At 42.0% G+C, this 22,340-nt stretch overlaps 1 protein-coding gene across 32 annotated transcripts in view; it reads right to left on the minus strand.

Annotated features, from left to right (window-relative positions):
* Window positions 1–22,340, minus strand: part of Cadps (calcium-dependent secretion activator 1) — a 537,366-nt gene that overhangs the window by 373,877 nt on the left and 141,149 nt on the right. For all 32 annotated transcript variants that reach the window (XR_011225795.1, XM_069317990.1, XM_069317986.1 and 29 more), the window contains 4 exons: window positions 17,158–17,333; window positions 14,399–14,478; window positions 13,049–13,194; window positions 7,153–7,233 (listed from right to left, as the gene is read on the minus strand). Coding sequence is in view for 31 of the 32 variants with exons in the window: in XM_069317990.1 (XP_069174091.1) it covers window positions 7,153–7,233; window positions 13,049–13,194; window positions 14,399–14,478; window positions 17,158–17,333 (483 nt within the window). In the remaining variant the exon portion in view is untranslated. The remainder of the gene's footprint in view (window positions 1–7,152; window positions 7,234–13,048; window positions 13,195–14,398; window positions 14,479–17,157; window positions 17,334–22,340) is intronic.

Here is a 22,340-nt window from a genome sequence, read left to right on the forward strand (position 1 = left end):
ACAGCAACACTTAGTAATGATGAATAAAATAGGTAACATAAAATATTTTGTGTTGATAGTATCATAGATGCTCCTGACTGTGCGATAAAGACTATGTATAGCATTTAGATATCAGTGAATACAATGCTAGTTTTAATATTCACAGCATGAGGTACAAAACACAGCATCCAGCCATTGTTTCCTTTAACATAGTGATGTTCCACACATTAAACTATATAAATTCTTCAAATGACACACTTTCTACAAATGACACTACAGCAAAAGGCCAGAGAAGAAACGAATGAGAGACATTGAAATAATTATGAAAAGCTACATTCGCGGCAACTGCCGCCCCATGGGGTGGCGGTGGCAAATATCCCGGAGCACTTCATCACACCGCCCATAAATTGCTCAACTTCTCAGCTCCATCATGGCTAAAGTATGTCACTTACATAAGTTTATTTTAGTTTCCCGTGATCAGAGACCGCATTTTAAAAATATAAGAAGAGAAAATAATTTTTTTTTAATTTATTCTCTGCACACCACAGGGGGTGTCATATTTTAATGCAGCGCAGTGCAGTGGTTAAAGTGTATATACAATACTACTGTCCTCCAAATATGTATGTATTGTAAAGCCAAATTAGAGGCATGATCCAGAGTGACAAAACCTTTTTCATTTCAGAGCATCCAGAGTATAAATATGATTAATCATGGAGTAGCCATCTGGTGATAGCCATCTGAATTAAACATTATTGTATTTGATAAAACCAACACAGAAAAGAAAATAACAATAATCAATAAATAACAAATTTTCACACTACAAAATTTATTAAATTTAAATTTTTCTCAATAATTAATTGTCAACATATTTATTTGCCTGAATGGATAATACTTTAAGTGCTTATCATAAATCATATTTTAGTATTCTCACTAAAGCCAAGGTTCTGTAGTTGTAGATGTATATGTTATAAGAAGATGTTATAAGAAGCTATATATGATATATAGCCTACATCATACAGTTTCTAAATTTGACGACAGGCTAATGCTTATCAATGCTGAATAAAAGAAGTAAATTAAATTACAGAACATATTTCTTCTGGATTTTATTTATTTATATATATATATATATATATATATATATATATATATATATATATATATATATATATATATATATATATATATATATATATATATATATATATATATATATATATATATATTAATATTAATATTAGTAAATTTAGTGTTTTTAATAAAAAGTGATGAGATGAAATAAATCCAGATGATATTTATGCCACTGAGGACAGTGAACATTTAACTCAAAATCTAATTAATATTTACAGCACATTATCTAGCTATATATAATACAAATACTGTATGTACAAAGCTTTATTAAATTATTTTTAAAAATTTTATACCAAAGGAGTGGATACGAAATGTGATGGGCAAGCAAATAAATGAATGGAAAGAGAATGTAGTCTAGTAGACTCCCGCCAATTTACTGGTTCGGGAGTGTTGCTGCAATGGTTTCATTATTGTACAAATAAAATAATTACCATATACTGTGTATTATTAACACCTAAATTTAACATTAATCATTATTAATGTGCTTTAGGAATAAAATATCAGAATACTGTTAAAATGCTTGATTTTGTTATTCTTTTCATTAGTTTTTCAAATATCATCATGTAGGAGAGATGAGCAGCCTATACCCAGCTGAACTGTATGATAACCTAATCCATAAGATGAGTAGATGACAAGAAAACTAAGAATACCACTAAGCAGCCAGAAAGCATGCAACAAAAAAAACTAAGAATACCTGGCAGTCTAAACACCTATGCACTGAAAGGCACAGAGCTATGGTCCAAGGATGAGAAACCAAGTGCTCACCTGAGAAGCCCACATTGAGCATAGGAAATACCACAATGCAGCCACAGACAGAGAAAAGATGACACATATCCTGGCCAAATGAAGTGAACCTCCACCAACAGATGCCTCTCTCTGAAGGTAAACAGCACGTATGAGGCAAGAAATTGAGAAAAAGAAGTCCAAAATGGGGAGAGAATCCAACACATAGATTAAGTCAGGGTCTGGAAGAATGGTAACCAAGTGGAGATTAAGGTAAGTCAGAGCCAGCTGGAGTAGGGATGTGATGGCAAAGTAAAATAGCAAGCTCAAAAGAGGCCCTGTTCAGGCCAAACAAGTTGAGGTGACAGCAGGTGACCACAAGGGATGACCCAAGAAAAGCCATGATGATGAAACCAGAGAAAGGGAGAGAAAGAGCTAATAATACAGCCAATTATAGTGTGGTTATAGGTCCACTTGTATTTTTGGTGTCCCTCCTCTAGGCCCCATGATTGTACACATCGCAGGGATTCAGCTTTTAGTTTGATTACTTGGTAGCTCTGGGATACCGGTTATCAGTACCTTGCCTGGGCTTCCTTTAGCAGTCAGCCTAAGGGCCCCTGGAAACCCCCATTGGGGCTCATTGCTCCGATGAGGAGTCCTCCAAGTCCACTTTGCTTCGTGCGAGTTTGAAGGTTGCTCTGTCCCCCTTGTCTCAGGGTGACATTCACAGGCTTTGCCTCTGGCATGCTGCCTGTTGGGTCAGTGACACCTTTGACCTGGAGTCTTGTGAGTGGTGTTCTTTGATGTACCCCACTTCACACCACTGTTACCGATATTCGGGTGCAGACAGTTTCCGCATTGCATGCAAGGTTTAGGTTGCTGCAACGCGCTCAGTTGGTTGTCTTTCTGGATGCCCTATGGCTGCCCCATTTGGGTTATAGGGACCCGGACTTGGGGGTGTTAGTCACCTCGGCTTCGGTTTCTTCCACATCCCCTAGTCTTTTCCCTCCTGTAGTTCATCCTGCTCTTGGCTCCTGGCAGTATGGGTTCGAGTCACTTCTGGGGTGAGGAGTTTTCAGTTGAATATATGCCTGGGGACCATTCAGGCTTGTTCACATTTGTGTTGCTCACATGGCCCCACAAAAAGGAGGTGATTTGATAAAACAACCATGCCCAAGATTACCATCAAAGTGCCGTCGGGGAGGTAGTTCAAATAGCCTCGGCTATCACCTCTTTTTGTATGATCACTGATGGTAGAGTGGTTAAGGCCTCCTATACACCAGTTGCATAGTGCTCCTGGCAGTATGGGTTCGAGTCCCTTCTGGGGTGTGTGGAGTTTTCACTTGAATATATATATTATATATATATATATATATATATATATATATATATATATATATATATATATATATATATATATATATATATATATATATATATATATATATATATATATATTATATATATTATATATATTATAATATATATATATATATATTATACATTATATATATATATATATATATATATATATATATATATATATATATATATATATATATATATATATATATATTTATATATATATATATATATATATATATATATATATGTATGTATATATACACAGTATATATATAAGCCTATATAAAACCTAAATCTTATAAATGGACATGGCACATATGTTGCCTGAAATATATAATGGTAATCACTCACTTCTTGTTGTTAAAATTTCCGTGGCTCATAGTATGGCTGCCCTGCACATTCTTAAGCCCTTAGGAACGTTACATAGGCCTTAGTAACATAGGCCATGGAAGTAAAGGGAAGTGAGGGACTCGGGTGTTTTTTCAAGATGGGGGATGCTTACTGGAGGCCTAAGGAAGTAAATGTGAGCCCCTTGTATGCATGAAAGCTGCAAATCTTATGATATACTACCATGGTCCCATGTCGATTGGCGCACCATCACATCTGGTAATATGTCGGCTGGCGCAGTGCTGAGTTTAAGAAACACAAAGTGAGGCCAAGCAAAGCTCAGGCATTGCTATTGCTTGATAATGAACCTGCCCACCCCTGTATTGACACTTTAACCTAACATGATGACAAGATAACATATGTGGCATTCCTCCTAATACCACCTTTCTCATCCAGCCTATTGATTAGGGAGTTATCTGTGCCACGAAGAGGTTGTACACCAAACAGATACTCAATGATGTTTTGGTGATGTTCCCTCTCGAGGAAGATGAGGAACTTGGCATGGATACTCGGGCTAAAAAACTTTAAGAATTTGAACCTCACAGCTATGGTCAACAATGAAGAGGAAAAAGATATGATTTTTGAAGGATTTTGAAAAGCAGAATGTGTTTGAATGGCTAGAAAGTGATGCTGATGACCCAGGATATGGTGTGATAAGCGAAGAAGAGATTCTACAGTCTGTTACTGGTGAGGTCGATGAAGAGGAGGATGAAGATGGCACTGAGGAACCAACACCACAGACAGCTAAATACGGTTTACTCATGTCTTCTGTTGACATGTTAATTAATTTGTCATCCAACTGTGCTAATCCAGAAGTTGGAAATGTGTACTGTATCACTACTTGAGGGAAACCAAAAAGCTGATCATAAGAGGCCAATGAACACAGGAGGCAAGCTAAACTCGATTCTTATTTGGTAAGAACAGCAAGCAAGGACCTTCACCCAGTGATGCCTCACAAGCAATCCAAGGACCTTCATCCAGTGAAGCCTCACAAGCAATCCAAGAACCTTCAACCAGGAAAACCTCACAAGCAATCCAAAGACCTTCATCTATTGAAGCCTCACAAGCAATCCAAGGACCTTCACCCAGTGAAGCCTCACAAGCAATCAAAGGACCTTGACCTTCAACTAGTGAAGCCTCACCAGAAAGTAAAGATCCTTCAACCAGTTGTAATGACTGGTATATAAAGTTAGCCTTTGTTGTTATTAATGTAAATGTTTCTCTTAGTTAAAATACCAGTTTGTTTTATTTGTGTTAATTTTACTATTTCATTTGTGTCTGATAGTATGTATCAGTAAATGTGTATGAATATGTGTGTAAAGTTTTCCCGTGCGTTTTCGTGAGAGGAGCGTCACTGTAATCCACGAGAGAGGGCTGAGACAACACACACAGGTTGTGTGGTGTGTGCTCATGAGATACTCAACCTCACTGTGTGAGGGGTATTGACCTCTATTTATATCCGAGTGTCGAACTGTAATCGTTAAGCGGGTGAGTGAGAAATTATTCCTCGTTAGTGTATTATCCCTTTTCCTGTGTTTAAATAAATGTACTGCACACACTTTGGTTGTTTCTCGAGTCCTGCCAATGCATAAAATATGGTATCAGCTCCACATGGTCACTCTTATGTTTGAAGTGTTTATATGCATATTGCATATTGGTTCTACATACCTGGTTTAAAGTAACGTACCTATACTGTAAATAAGAAAGTAAGGACTGGTTTTGTGAGTTCATACCCTACGATATGGCTTACCAGAACGTGTCCTTACACATTGAATCTTCAGCAGCTGGCAGTCAAAACTGACCTTGAAAAGCTCATGTACTGTACAATAATTTTAGTGTTATGTTAGGTTAGGTTTCACCTTAAATTAAATCTCATCTGATATTAGGTTACGTAAATTTTCAAGAATTCTTTATTACAAGATGTGCAGCATCAATCAAGAAGATGAACTACAACAAGGAAAGCTGAAGATTCTGTTTTAAATTACAGTACTGTACTGGTATATATTTTTAATTATAGTGTGTGTGTGTGGAAACTCAAATTATGTTGGTTGAGGTACAAAAAATTTAGAATATGTTCACTTTTTGAACTTTCCCAGTAAGAATTCTGCTTATCCGGTGGGAGTCCTTCCCATATACTCTGGATAAGTGAGCTCAGACAGTATCTATATCTATCTGTAATTTACTCAATAATAAATGGGGTACCTAGCTATGCCTGGGTTTCTCATGCCATCTTCCTCCTTTCCTCCCTTATCCCCTCTCCCCCCTCTCTCTCTTAATCTTGCTATCTCTCATATCTATTCTCCTTCTCCTTCCCCTTCTCCATCTCAGCCTCTCTCTCTCCCTCTCTCCCCTAACATAACCCTTTTCCATCTCTCCTCCCTTCTTCTCTTTACATCCTTCCTCCCAATCTTCCCCCTTCTCTCTTCTTTCTTCCCTTACCTACCCTCTCATCCCCATTCCCCTCCCCTATCTCCCTCATCTCAACCTCTCTTCCCCATCTGCACCTTTCTTCCCCCTCTGCTCCCCTCTCCTCCTCTCTTCTCCAACATCACCCCTTTTTCCTTCTCTTCTCTCCTCTCCCCCTACTCACTTTCTTTCTCTTCATCTCTCTTTCCTGCAGGTGAGCAGAAAGAGTAAACATCAAACCTCTACAGAAAACACAACCCTTAATTTTATTTCAGACTTTATGAAAATCATAGGAGAAAACTTAAATTGCTGACATTTCTTAAAACATGGCACTTGAGCCAACACTGACTTGCCTATGACACTCGCATACCTCCAATGTTTAACACCTCCAATGTTTAACGTGTGAAAGCTGGGCGAGGCTAACCCGAAGCATCTGGTCTCCAATGTATATACACATATAACTCTTGTATATATAAATAACAAAAATAAATAAATACTTTGGACAGACACACAAATGGACAGGTAGGCAAACAGTCTTGCATTCTATTTTATAGATAGTACATAAATAGTGTCTACACTAGGTATTCAGAATCATATGAGGCCCACTCCATTACAATTAGCTGGACATTCGAGTTAGCCTAATTTTTTACCAAGAATGTAAAAAATTAACAATTAATATTTATTCTGGTTTCTCGTTCTGCAGAAATCTCAATTACCCAAATTTTTATTCAAGTCCAGAGGTCAAGCACAAGAATTTATTCCGATTATACTGAGATTCTGGTTAACAGAATCCAAATTTCTGAGCTCTTACAGTATACTGTACTCATACAGTACAGTATTTAGACAAATATTTTCAAGACAAATACAGTAGTGTTATACAAATTAGCACTATGTAGCATTAAATGGGGTATGTATGTACTGTAATTGATGTTTACTGTGCTTACTTTCTAAGAATAATAATAATTTTAATGGACTCAAATCAAGAAGTGGACTCCTCAACCACTTTAATAACCAAAACAAAAGTAAAATTCAGTAAACCTGTAATATATCAATCTACATATACTGTACATCACACATTTAACAACAGAACCTGAAGAAAATTACACTCAAGCCAATTGCTTATTCTGTACATGAATCACTTGAAATATCTTAAAAGACACTCACCCGTTCTAATTCTGCAACTTTCTGCATACGACCATCTAATTCTCTTCGGATAGCAGCTGCTTGTTCATCTTGACTGTCCAACTGTTGGGAATAAATATGTTTATCAATCCACTTCATTTATATTACAAATTACAAAAGAATTTTGGTTAGATATTAGAGTTATCCAAATGCCCAAAGCAAGTAATCTAAAATCTTAAGGATAGTTTATACCTCACTGAACTTTCTTGATGAAATGTATCGTCCCAGTAGGGTTCGTTCTCGACTCACACTCGGGAATTAAAAGTTCAAATCTCAGGCATTACAGAGATGGTTGGACACATTTCCTATCATCTAATGCCTCAGTTCACCTAGCAGTAAATAGGTACTCAGGAATTAGTCAACTTGCTATGGGGGGTTGCATCCTGGGAGGGTCAATGCTTTAACCTTTGGGGGGGAGGCCTCAATATAAGCCTAACATGTATATATGAATGCAATTCGTGCCATCAGATATACCACAGTTATCACCAAAAAATCTCAGATAAATTAATCGAAGTGTATAGCAACAAGCAAACCAAAGGCAAATGTCCTCTTCATTTATACTGCTTAACCTGCAATAATCGTGGCAAGGGCCTACATTACCCAAGCACTGCCAACGAAGATACAGATGAAAGCAATGAAGAAGACAAAGGGAATAAATACTTATGACATAATAAAAGGACTACGGACTTTCAGCAATTAATAAATAGAAATCATTTAGGCCTGATTCTTGTGGGCAACCAGTAGAACCCCGGAAGGCAATCAGGCACTCACGGAGAACACTCTGAATACAAGCAGAGTGGAGGATAAAGATTTAGAGGTTCCAATGAGAGAATCAGAAGCTTGCCTGAAACGCTTTGTGTAATAGTAGCTTCATTAGTGGGTGTAACTCCTATCCCTACAACTGGCATTACTCTTATGTTCTTTGTATACACATTCTTTGGAATAAAACCAGCATTGAATGTAATGAAATACCATTTTCTGGGTGAGCCCCAAAGGCTCCCTGGAGCTATCGGGCTAATGTGTGATATATTAGACCGGGGCATTAGTATATGGAATTCGACCTACCGGGACCACGAGCCAGGACCTGGCCCCCTTAGAGGTTTCAGGGAGCAATGGCCCTGGAAAACCCCCATAGTTGGGGTCTTTCCTTATCTGCCATCGACTAGGGTTAGGTACCCAGAAAGGTAGGCATAACAAAACCCCACATGGTAAGAAATTTAAAATTAAAAACCGAAACGAGAGAGAGGTAGAACTCCCTCCAATCCTAAGGAAACGAGCAAACAAGCAAATGCCACACTCCACTGCCGCACCTTTCATCCGTGCAGCCCTCCTTGTGTGGGCTACCCAGCACTCCAGTTCAGAAGCTATGCATCAAACAACGTAAAAAAACGATAACCGGAGGGAGGGAGGGTTGCCAGGGAGCCTCTGGGGCTCACCCAGAAAATGGTATTTCATTACATTCAATGTTGGTTTTCTGTGAGAAGCCCCTTTGGCCCTCTGGAGCTACATAACCAAAGATAAGGAAAAGAGGGACTTGCCTCCCTCTTTTGTTTAGCCTAGCCCTGCAGACGACCTGGGAGACCCAAGCCCTGGAACAGGAAACGAAAGAAACCAGATCATCCCAAAGCGCATTCCCAGCCACCAAAGCAGAAGAGCGCAGATAACGGCGGAGAGCCGCAACCGGGCGCAACACATGATGCACCCCCAGCCTGACCAACCAAGCATCAATGACCCAAGGACCCCTCCGGAAAGCCGTTGTCTCGTTCTTCGCCAGAAAAGAAGAAGGCTGCATCCAAACAAACCTACCACCAGGACCAAAGGAGCAGAAATCCCTGCGTCAGAGGAGAGCATGCAGCTCACCGACCCAACCCCAGAGGCCAATGCCAACAGAAACTGAGCCTTGTTAAAACAATCTTGAATCGAATGGTGCAATACACTAGCTGAAAATATTTGAAAATTAGTAGTGGGAGTATACAACAGGGCAGACACAACAACAGCAGAGGAAATTACTGATCTGCATAATGTGATCAGTGCTATGTTAGAAACCCAAGCCCTGAAAATGGGGGGACTTTAATCATGAGACAACAGACTGGGTGAGTCTAACACCACAAGCAGAAGGAAATCAGTTTCTTGATTTGGTACAGGAATTCTCTCTCATACATCATGTGACACAGCCCACCTGAGGGAACAGCATAGAACAGCTAGATTTGGTGCTAACATCAGAAGAGGGCGTGATTGATCAAAAACAGTTAGAGGAGAAGCTCACCCACTTCATGTGATCACAATATTCTAAGATGGTCTACAATTGTAGACAAGGTAACCCTTGTAAAGGTCCAGGATGACGACCTTCTAGATTACCCTCGAGGGGATAATCAAGGAATGAGAGTGGAATTGTAAAACACCTGGAAGGAGTTATTAGCATATCAAGGCATGGCAGCATCATAGGAAAACTTCAAAAAGGTTATCACTGAAATTGTTAAAAAATATGTGCTAAGAAAGGGAAAGAAAGGAAAGAACTGTATGGATGATACAGGTAGTAAAACGAGCTCTAATAAATAAGCAGAACCTCTGGAGCCAGTATCAATCCACAAAGAACAACATAGATTATGAGATATACAGAGGGGGACTTATATTTGGCCACCCAGGAAATCAGATCAACCAAAAGAAACTATGAAAGAAAGCTTGCTCAAAACAAAGTTAGATCCAAAGTCTTTATATGCCTACATTTTTTGTTTTCCCAGGTTTTTCTGGGTGTTTTGTTTCCATGTTGTTTAGCAGTTTGCAACTTTGTTCTCTTATATTTTTATACTCTGGGCAGCACTCTGGGCAGCACTCTGGGCAGCACTCTGGGCAGCACTCTGGGCAGCACTCTGGGCAGCACTCTGGGCACGGGTGGTTCTGTTGTTTCAACAGGGGTCTTGACGACTCATTACATGGTTCTTGTGCTGGGACTGCCCTGGGCCTTTTTTTTATTATTATTATTATTTTCTACCACAGACGTGGCCACACATTTACACTGCTAACCAGCATATATACATTTTCTTCTGTCCTCCATGGACAGGGTTAGAGATGTGTTAAACATATAGTTCAGGGGTTTATTGAACAAACCTGTAATTACCTAAGTGTAATTACCTAAGTGTAGTTACAGGATGAGAGCTACGCTCGTGGTGTCCCGTCTTCCCAGCACTCTTTGTCATATAACGCTTTGAAACTACTGACGGTCTTGGCCTCCACCACCTTCTCACTTAACTTGTTCCAACCGTCTACCACTCTATTTGCGAAGGTGAATTTTCTTATATTTCTTCGGCATCTGTGTTTAGCTAGTTTAAATCTATGACCTCTTGTTCTTGAAATTCCAGGTCTCAGGAAGTCTTCCCTGTCGATTTTATCAATTCCTGTAACTATTTTGTATGTAGTGATCATATCACCTCTTTTTCTTCTGTCTTCTAGTTTTGGCATATTTAATGCTTCTAACCTCTCCTCGTAGCTCTTGCCCTTCAGTTCTGGGAGCCACTTAGTAGCATGTCTTTGCACCTTTTCCAGTTTGTTGATGTGCTTCTTAAGATATGGGCACCACACAACAGCTGCATATTCTAGCTTTGGCCTAACAAAAGTCATGAACAATTTCTTTAGTATATCGCCATCCATGTATTTAAATGCAATTCTGAAGTTAGAAAGCATAGCATAGGCTCCTTGCACAATATTCTTTATGTGGTCCTCAGGTGATAGTTTTCTATCTAGAACCACTCCTAGATCTCTTTCTTTATCAGAATTCTTTAAAGATTTCTCACATAATATATAGGTTGTGTGGGGTCTATGTTCTCCTATTCCACATTCCATAACATGACATTTATTAACATTAAATTCCATTTGCCAAGTGGTGCTCCATATACTTATTTTGTCCAGGTCATCTTGAAGGGCATGACAGTCATCTAAATTTCTTATCCTTCCTATTATCTTAGCATCATCAGCAAACATGTTCATATAATTCTGTATACCAACTGGTAGATCATTTATGTACACAATAAACATCACTGGTGCAAGAACTGAACCCTGTGGTACTCCACTTGTGACATTTCTCCATTCTGATACATTGCCTCTGATTACTGCCCTCATTTTTCTATCAGTCAGAAAATTTTTCATCCATGATAGAAGCTTACCTGTCACCCCTCCAATATTTTCCAGTTTCCAGAACAACCTCTTATGTGGAACTCTGTCGAAAGCCTTTTTTAGGTCCAGATAGATGCAGTCAACCCAACCATCTCTTTCCTGTAATATCTCTGTGGCTCGATCATAGAAACTGAGTAAATTCGATACACAGGATCTTCCAGATCGAAAACCATACTGTCTGTCTGATATTATATCATTTCTCTCTAGGTGTTCTACCCATTTAGTTTTGATTAGTTTTTCCAATACTTTCACTATTACACTTGTCAATGATACAGGTCTATAATTGAGGGGGTCTTCCCTGCTGCCAATTTTGTAGATTGGGACTATGTTAGCCTGTTTCCACCCGTCTGCTACGATTCCTGTACACAGGGATGCCTGAAAGATCAGGTGAAGTGGAATGCTGAGCTCAGATGCACATTCTCTCAGAACCCATGGTGAAACGCCATCTGGGCCAGCTGCTTTGTTCTTACCGAGCTCCTTGAGCATTTTTTCCACTTCGTCTCTAGACACCTCTATGTGTTCTATGTTGTTCTCTGGAATTCTTATTGTATCTGGTTCCCTAAAGATTTCATTTTGTACAAACACACTTTGGAACTTTTCGTTTAGTGTTTCACACATTTCCTTTTCATCTTCCGTGAATCTATTTCCCATTTTCAACCTCTGAATATTATCCTTTACCTGCAATTTGTTGTTTATGAATTTATAGAATAGACCTGGTTCTGTTTTACATTTGTCCGCAATCCCTTTTTCAAAATTTCTTTCTGCCTCTCTCCTCACTGCCGTGTAGTTGTTTACTAACACACACCTGTGTGTGTGTGTGTGTGTGTGCCCTGGGCCTGTGTGGCTTTAGACCAGTTTCTCTCTTCTGTTCCTCCCTCTTGGGTTTTATTTGTCTTCTACTCTCCTCCACACCAGGCATTTTAACTTTGTGTTTTTGTTCTCTGTGGTGAGATAGCAATAGGGAGCCACCAACAGAGTCCTACCAGAAAACCAGCATTGAATGTAATTAAATGCCTCTTTCTGATGGGTCCTTCAGTGGCTCCCTGAACCCTCCCTTCCCATCCCCTGGTGTTGGGGATTTAGTTTTTTGATTTCCATTGGATTACGACTTATACTACATTGTAACTGGTAGCTGTGATTGGCCGCCTGGCAGTAGACAGCTGTAACTGGAAAGAGAATGGATTGCCTGCTGGGATGTACATTTTCTGTGATTTTATTTACCCTATACTGTACTATTTAATTTGGGAAACGTTTTCCCTATTTTGTTTGAAATTTAAATTTTATATAGTTTTACTTTGCTTTTGTGTGCTTTGCTTTGCCCTACCTTTCTAGTGGCCTATTACTTTAGTATGAGTGATCTTGAATCCTCTACTCTTTATGCCTCTGTGAGGGGGACCAGGTTTTGGTCTTTGGTCTCTGATAGGCTTTTTAAGACTTGCAGGGGCCTGATGTGATTTGACTTGGATAGAGCAATCCAAGATATACTGTAGCAACATGTCACCAAAGGGGCCACCAGAAAGAAGCATTTCATTATATTTAATGTTGGCTGTTAGCCATCTTTAGCATAATTAAAGCCCTTTACTCCTTTATTGCTGTCACCAATTGTCAGAAACAAATTCTATGTCATGTATTTATTTATTTATTTATTTATTTATTTATTTATTTATTTATTTATTTATTTTAGAAGATTCTAAGAATTGTACTATACCTGTAGAGCATTGAACAGAAGTTGATGTTCAAACTTTTTGATGCCAAGGATCTGCTGAAACATGTCAAAGAGCTGCTCTTTGGGCATAATAAGCTCACTGTTGAGGCTTTGTTGCATTCTTCCAGGTCGTTTGCTGTCCTCTTCACCTGCACGGGCAAGAGAGATTATAAGAATAATTACCAGATTCGTTAATTACCAGATATATATATATATATATATATATATATATATATATATATATATTCATATCCATCCAGTCCCCAGCCACCATCCATTCATCCAGTTCCCTCACCATCCACCCCCTCCAGTCCCGTCACCATCCATCCATCCAGTCATCCAGGAGAAGAGGTGTTAGTGTTAGGAAGGGAAGTCCCCTTCCATTATAACATCAGGCAGTGATGATTTCTCTGGGATACACTCTGGCACATTTTGCCTGCATACCACTAGGACCTGCTTGTTGCTCACTGCTTGATTTTCTCACTAAAATCCAATCCATAGAGGATTGTTTTTCCCTTTGTTGTAACACTTGTCTGTAGTGAGGCATCACAGTGTCATTAAATAGGTTAATGCAACGGCCTACTACAGCTTGCTCTGGGTGAGTCATTTCAACAAAAGGTTGTATTTTTTCCCAGTCTACACCACTTCCTAGTTGTTGAGGAAGGGATGTTCTGTACTCCTCCTCCTCCCCTGAAGACATTCTCACATAAGTTTTCTTGGCTTGAACCTTACCACTGGCTTTCTTGGGACCCATGGCGAGATATATAATAACAACTTTTATATTCATATACCCAAAAATCCAAATAACATAAATTCTTTGCAAAGAATTCAGGTGCGATTGTCACTAGGCAGAAGGCACTGGTAAACTGAGGCGTAGTCGCCGTACCACCACACGCTAGGTCGGCCATACGTGTATCAACAAATTTCGTTTCCCGAGGCAAAATTCGTAACCCAATTTTGATTTTATAAAGAAATTGGGCTCGTAACCATAAAAGTTCATAAAGAGGGGCATTCGTTAGCCAAGATGTCACTGTATTTGTTTTATTTTTTGTTTCATTACATTCAGTGCTTTTGCTATATCACGTTTCATGGCTATTTTGTCATTAATACAATAGTATTGTGTTCGACAGCCTGAAATGGCTTGCTCATCATAAATTAACAATGATTGGTTACATCCTTTTACAATTAACATTAACATTATCTTCAAGATTGAACTCAGTATAAAAGAATCCCCAAGTATTGACTGAAACACTTTTCATAAAGTGTTTTATGATCACTTTTCGATCACTGGTTTCATACAGTAACTGATTCAAGTCTATGAGGTATTTGATAGTTTGGGATATTGGTGCTTACCTTTGATGATCATGTCAAACTTGGCCATCCAGGAGGTGAGCACTGTCTCCTTGCTCAGTCCGTCAATCTCCGGCAAGGATCTGATGGGAAAACACCAAATATTGAAGGCTAAAGGAACAGCCCACAATGTACACAGTATGCAATACTCAAAGCTCATCACTTTTTAAGACACAGCACAGACATAACCCATCTACAGTGCTCCACATAACTTCATCAGCAAATGTTAACATAAAAAAATTGAAAAGAGTAAAATGCCTCTTTCTGGTCCAAGGTGCCTCTGTTGCTAGCCGCACTGGGTAACTCCACACTTATGAAATCGCTCAAGGCCCTCGTGATTCATTATTACCCTACTGGAAACCAGAGGCAAAAGGTTGGTGCCCTCACAGAGGCACAGAGAGCAGAGGATACTATATCACTAAGAAAATACCCATCAGAATGGTAAAGCAAGACAAAACAGACAACAACATATAATGACTTATGTAAAGTATAACTTTTGTGGTTGTTAATGTAATGTTTTTCTCAGCTAAAATATCATTTTGCTTTATTTGTGTTCATTTTTATGCTTAATTTGTGTTTGAGAGTATGTAAGAGTAAATGAGTATGATTCTCCGAGTAAAGTTGTCCTGCAAGTTTCCATGAGAGGAGCGTTCCGGCATTCCATGTGAGAGAGAGGGCTGAGACTCCACACACACAGGATGTTTGGTGTGTGCTCATGAGGTACTCACCTCAATGTGTGAGGTTATTGACCTTCATGTATATCCAAGTGAAGAGAACTGTATTCGTTAATCTGGTGAGCAAGTTTTTTCCTTGTGTGTATTATCTCTTTTCCTGTGGTTAAATAAATATAATGCATACACTTTGGTTGTTTCTCGAGTCCCGCCAATGCAAAAATATGGTACCGGTCCCATATGGTCATTCTTGTGTTTGAAGTGTGTATAAATGCCCATTGGTTCTACATCCCTATGTTTAAAGTAACATACCTATACTATAAATAAGAAAGTAAGGACGGGTTTCGTGAGTTCATACTCTAGGGTATGGCTTACAAGCTTGTGACCTTACAAACAAGGCAAAGGTAAACAAAACAGAAAATGACATTTCACTGCTAGTTACACCTCCCCCAACCAAGTGGCAGCACTAGGAGCTTGTGATTCAAGAGGTGGGCCACCTTCATAGTCATGAGCCAGACTAAGGCGAGCTGAAGCACCTGCATGAGGAGAAGGGAGCAGAGACATCACCAGCGAGCACATAGGAAAAGCAGACCTAAACATATGAGGCCTGATTCAAACAGTTTGCTCAGAGTCCACATAACCAATGATGCTTGTAAACACATGATCATGAAGCAAAACCTGTACTAAAAGTAGGACAATAGTAAATGGCTTCCATAGGTCGACTTTCAAAGAATGACCAGCATTTACCTAGAAACACTGGGACCCGAAGGGCATGGCAATACATGGAGCAATACACAGGCGAGTGACTGAAGGTGATCCACCTCCTGAGCCACCAGCTCCTGATGCCCTGTAGTGAGGAGATGGAACTAGCGGAGAAATTATCTAACTACAGTACACACAGAAATCACAATAGCGTGATGTATCAAATGAACAAAATAAGGCAGCGTCTGGGATCTCTCGGATGTAGGTTCGAACCCTCATCACGGCCCTTGTGGATTTGTTCATGATCTAAATACAGGGTGTCCTATTTTCAGTTTTGTTAACTTTTTCTTTGCTGTTCTCTGTTTTGACTCACTGTACTATACCTCTCTGGTTGCTATTTCCTCAGAGTGATCTGGTATTCTCTGCTCCATGCACATTTCTGAGGGAACTAGATTTTGGTCTCTGCTTTCTAGTAGGCTATTAATGACTCGAAAGGGTTTGCCACAATTTGATAGCTGTGAAGCTATCAAATCACATGACTTGATAATGGTCCAGGATTAGCCGAAATGTCACAGTTTCTCCATCTTCTGATGTGTGGTTTGGTCATCATATATTCAGCCCCATTATTGTGGCTCATTGTCTGCTTGTGGAGACATTCAAAGTTGCTAGCAACAGGGAATCTCCTTGGGAGCCTGCCAGAATACTGTACTAGCTGGACAACGTAGAAATTGTAAAATTTAAATGCGAAAGAGATCAGAATGTCACGATTAGTACGAATCTTAAATCAAGAATATTAGACAGTATAGATGTTCGAAAAGACGCATAGGACAGAGTACGTACTAGAATTCATATCAAGAAGTGTTAGCAACAAGGCAACAAATGTTTTTCTTCAGCTTTATCTTACAATTATTAGAATCCAATGAAAGTATGCAGTTCAGTTTTGAGCACATATACTGTAATAGAATGGATATAAATTTATAGAAATTTATATCCAGACAGAGGATGACAAAGCTTTTCTTAATAATTAGAAACCTACCTTATGAAGAGATTAAGAAAGCTTGATTTACACAGAATGTAGAGACACATGAACAAATGTAACCTTCCACTATTTCTCCTTCATTTCTGAATTCAGGAATTACAGTATAGTAAAGTAGAGTTCAAAATATATATTCTTGTGTGACACTGCATTAGGAATACTTACTCCTTGAATACTTTGCTAAATTTCTTTATTAGGCCCTTGTAGCAGTTATTTGTAAAAACCTTGTATATATACAGTAATTGCAACTTGTGAAAGCCCACCTGTTTTTTATTAACTCTTCTCTATGACCTACTGCACCCAACAAAATATATGAGTTTTAAGAAGCTACAGTGGAATACGTGATGCCTAACCTGACTCTCTTTTCAACATTGTGCTTGAAGACCTCTCTCAAGTCATGCTGGGAGCAGGCACCCGACACAACCATGGAGGCAAGTCGTTCGTTCTTAAGGAACACTTCATGGTAGCTCTGTACAGCATTTGTGAAAGCCTCATCTGCCGCAATCTGCAGTTCCCCTTTTAGGAAGCTCTGTGGAAGGAAAGTATCATTGTTACACAAAATGTGCAGACATGAACAAATTCAATCATTAGCTTTCTCTCACTCTCTTTTGAACTCAGGAATTACAATACTGGTACTGTAAATTATAATGAAAGAGGTATTCTCCTTTATTAATGCTTCTTCCTTGAAAATTTCCCTAAAACAAACAACTTTTCTTTGCTCTTGCTCCCTCCCTCACTTTCATCTCTCACTACTCCACCCTTTTAAAATTCAACATACAGTACTTGCAGACGAGGAGTCACAATAACGTGGCAGAAATATGTTGACCAAACCACACACTTTTTGCAGCTTTTGCATTAGTCTCTGGTGTGGTAATATGTCAAAGGCTTTCTGGCAATCCAAAAATATGCAGTCTGCCCACCCCTCACTTTCTTGCCCGATTCTCGTTACCTGATCATAGAATTCAATTAATCCTGTGAGGCATGACTTGCCAATATCTGTAATCATGTTGGTGTTGTGTCGCAAAGTCCCTTCGCTTCAGATGTTCCACTAGCTTTTTTCGCACAATCTTCTCCATTAACTTGCATGGTATGCAAGTTAGGGACACTGGCCTGTAGTTCATTGCCTCCTGTATGTCCCCCTTCTTGTATGTCCGGACTACGTTTGCCGTCTTCCAAATTTTTGGCAGTTCACCTGTTACCAGTGATTTGTGATACACCATGGAGAGTGGCAGGCACAATGCTTCTGCTCCTTCCTTTAGTATCCATGGTGATATTCCATCTGGGCCTATATCCTTTGACACATCCAACTCTAGCAAAAGCTTCCTTACATCCCCACTGGTAATCCAACTCCTCTAGTGGTACCTGGTTAACTATTCCTTAACTATGTCTTTTTTACTTTCTATTATTCCATTGGTTAACTATGTCTCAGCAGCAAGAGGCAGGCCCTGATGCATGTATCAGTGACAAGACGCCGGCCCATGGAAGCATATCTCAGCAGCAAGAGGCAGGTTCTGGGGAATGTCTCTGCGGTAGTAGTCGGACTCTAGATCATTTCTGTTAGCAGGTGCAGCCCTGGAAGCAGCTGTCAGTGCCAGTCTTTACAACTCCAGACATATCTTTGAGGGAGTGTATCTCCCTTGGCTGGTTGTCAAGCCGAACAAGGGCAAGATTCATGATAATGGGAGGGCGAGGGGAGTGTGTGTGGAGGGTGAGGTAGGCGGCGACTGTGGAGTGAGGCAGGCTGCGAGTGTGGAGTGAGGCAGGCGGCGAGTGTGGAGAGTGAGGCAGGCGGCGAGTGTGGAGAGTGAGGCAGGAGGCGAGTGTGGAGTGAGGCAGGCGGCAAGTGTGAAGTGAGGCAGGCGGCAAGTGTGAAGTGAGGCAGGCGGCGAGTGTGAAGAGTAAGGCAGGCCACCCTCGACCACAGGCGAGGGTGGAAGGCGGCGAATGTGGAGTGAGGCAGGCGGCGAGTGTGGAGAGTGAGGCAGGCGGCAAGTGTGGAGTGAGGCAGGTGGCAAGTGTGAAGAGTGAGGCAGGCGGCGAGTGTGAAGAGTGAGGCAGGCGGCGAGTATGGAGAGTGAGGCAGGCGGCGAGTGTGGAGAGTGAGGCAGGCGGCGAGTGTGGAGAGTGAGGCAGGCGGCGAGTGTGGAGTGAGGCAGGCGGCGAGTGTGAAGAGTGAGGCAGGTGGCGAGTGTGGCAGGCGGCGAGTGTGGAGCGTGAGGCAGGCGGCGAGTGTGGAGAGTGAGGCAGGCGGCGAGTGTGGAGAGTGAGGCAGGCGGCGAGTGTGGAGAGTGAGGCAGGCGGCGAGTGTGGAGAGTGAGGCAGGCGGCGAGTGTGGAGAGTGAGGCAGGCGGCGAGTGTGAAGAGTGAGGCAGGCGGCGAGTGTGAATAGTGAGGCAGGCAGTGAGTGTGAAAAGTGAGGCAGGCGGCGAGTGTGGAGAGTGAGGCAGGTAGCGAGTGTGGAGAGTGAGGCAGGCGGCGAGTGTGAAGAGTGAGGCAGGCGGCGAGTGTGAAGAGTGAGGCAGGCAGTGAGTGTGAAAAGTGAGGCAGGCGGCGAGTGTGGAGAGTGAGGCAGGCGGCGAGTGTGGAGAGTGAGGCAGGCGGCGAGTGTAGAGAGTGAGGCAGGCGGCGAGTGTGGAGAGTGAGGCAGGCGGCAAGTGTGAAGAGTGAGGCAGGCAGTGAGTGTGAAAAGTGAGGCAGGCGGCGAGTGTGGAGAGTGAGGCAGGCGGCGAGTGTGGAGAGTGAGGCAGGCGGCGAGTGTGAAGAGTGAGGCAGGCGGCGAGTGTGAAGAGTGAGGCAGGCAGTGAGTGTGAAAAGTGAGGCAGGCGGCGAGTGTGGAGTGAGGCAGGTAGCGAGTGTGGAGAGTGAGGCAGGCGGCGAGTGTGAAGAGTGAGGCAGGCGGCGAGTGTGAAGAGTGAGGCAGGCAGTGAGTGTGAAAAGTGAGGCAGGCGGCGAGTGTGGAGAGTGAGGCAGGCGGCGAGTGTGGAGAGTGAGGCAGGCGGCGAGTGTGGAGAGTGAGGCAGGCGGCGAGTGTGGAGAGTGAGGCAGGCGGCGAGTGTGGAGAGTGAGGCAGGCGGCGAGTGTGGAGAGTGAGGCAGGCGGCGAGTGTGAAGAGTGAGGCAGGTGGCGAGTGTGGAGAGTGAGGCAGGCGGCGAGTGTGGAGAGTGAGGCAGGCGGCGAGTGTGGAGAGTGAGGCAGGCGGCGAGTGTGGAGCATGAGGCAGGCGGCGAGTGTGGAGAGTGAGGTAGGCGGCGAGTGTGGAGAGTGAGGCAGGCGGCGAGTGTGGAGCATGAGGCAGGCGGCGAGTGTGGAGAGTGAGGCAGGCGGCGAGTGTGGAGAGTGAGGCAGGCGGCGAGTGTGGAGAGTGAGGCAGGCGGCGAGTGTGGAGAGTGAGGCAGGCGGCGAGTGTGGAGAGTGAGGCAGGCGGCAAGTGTGGTACTTGCTGGGAGAGTGGGGGTGGCGGGGTCCCGACACAGATGTTCGCCACCCCCACCACTACATAACATTTTCAGTGATGCTGTTATACCTTACACTTAAGTGTGTTTTATTTCAATGTCTGAAATTTTTCGGCCTGTGTTTGGAACAAGTTAGTTTAGTTCATTTATTATGCACCCCATACCCAACTTGTGGGCGGTAACCCCATACCCAACTTGTGGGCGGTAGTGGAAACAGTTATAGAGGCACATAACAAATAAATAACAAAATAATGGCCATTGCCTTTTGGAAACGAAAGACGGTGGAGTTTCTGATGGGGAAGAGAGAGACAATTGCGCACCGCGTTCCGCAAGGCGCGGTGCGGACAGTCTGGGTGGCATAAATAGCGCGGGAAGGGAGGTCTCGCCCTCACTCCATTCTCGACACGGTCCGCGATTCACGAAGCGCCCACCCTCCTCCCCCCTTTCTGCTGGCTGCCAGTTTTCCTGGTTCTGACTACGTCAGTCGTTGTTCTTCACGTCTTTCCTCCCGTTTCACTGGGGATGGGTGGGGGGGGGGGGTGCAGCGCCCGTCCCCAAGTGTTCCGCTGTCCGCAGCTACTACTTTGACTTTACAGCCATTCTACTAGTAAGCCCTAACTTAAGTCAGGAAATTTTTCTCCTTATTCCTTGGCGGCTCAGCCTCTGGCCTGGGGTTATTTTCTTCTCCAAATTCATATCAGGCTTTCCCAGTCTCTATGTAATTTTCTGCCGCCTGATTATTTCCAGATAGGGTTTCCATTATGTTATGTTGTTCACTTATGGTGTCCTGACTGTTATACTTAGAGTTAGATTTGTTACAATCGCCTCACTGCTAATTCTAGACAATAGGCCATTAGGTTTCTGCAGAGTTTGTTACTAGGCTACAAGATTACTTTTATTTTACTACGGGTGTACAATTTAAGATGTTTCGTGTACTTTGAGTTAGCCACGGCTATGTTATACATTTGTTAAGATCTACTTAGAAGCCTGTTTTACTCTGCAGAATTATTTATCCTGTACTAATAAAATTTACGCCCCCATACTGTTGGTGTCTTCCTTCCCCTGATCAGAAAACATTTTATTTAGGAAAAGTACATACATAGATGAAGAGTTACATAGTGTTGGATTTATAGATAGAGCTAATACATACAATACCTAAAGCCACTAATACGCATAGCGTTTCGGGCTATGGGGACTGGGCTCAGGGCTCAGGGACTGAACCCCACAATTCATTAAGCTAAGCAAGTTACAATCTTGATGAGCTAGTTACAAAATTCAGTGTAAGTCGTCACATCATCGATGGGTTCGAGATCGACCACAAGTACAGTTTCTAAATTTGAAACAAGGCCAGAAGTTTCGGCGCCATGTTGTCTTTTGGAAGCCTGCGGCACCAGCCCCTTCCCTCCACTCCAACTCTCCTACATTATCTAACAGTTCTCGCACGTCAAGTTGTATATCATTTCGAGGTGATGTTCCTTTACGGGGAAATTGACTTGTTAGTGGTTTCTGATAGCGGCGGCGTAGCAGGTGTCTGAGAACGCATGCTGGGAACTGGTGACAATTGTCACCGTCGCTCCCTCACACCTTCACACACCCGCCCCCAGCCACCATCACCACCCCTGCGCCCTCATCACGTCTCCGCTATCTTCTCACACACACCCGCTACCCACCTACCTCTCCCTCTTGCACGGGTGTGCCCTTTGACATCAACTATAACTGAAACGGTTCGATCATCCACTACTGAGAAAGGTGTCATCAGTCCGCATGTCGACGTTGCTCACGATGTAATGCACGATATTCTGACACTTGTGCCTCTCACTGGCTATCCCTTCATTCCTCCGCCCTTTTAACGTCACTCTCACAAACCTCGACGGCTCTGAGACGCCAGATAACGACAGATTATGAAAGGAGTAGTACATGACCAGGGGTGCCACATGTGCAAACTTTAGTTCTCAATTAAGTCTTCTGTCTTCCACATTGCTGGAAGACAGAAGAGTTTGGGAAGACGTGATCACAACATACACAATTTTCAGGGAAATTAATCTGGTAGATAAAGAGATTTAATACAGGAGGTACTAGCTCGC

Source organism: Procambarus clarkii, chromosome 89 (assembly GCF_040958095.1).
Source record: "Procambarus clarkii isolate CNS0578487 chromosome 89, FALCON_Pclarkii_2.0, whole genome shotgun sequence".
NCBI classification, from domain to species: Eukaryota; Metazoa; Arthropoda; class Malacostraca; order Decapoda; family Cambaridae; genus Procambarus; species Procambarus clarkii.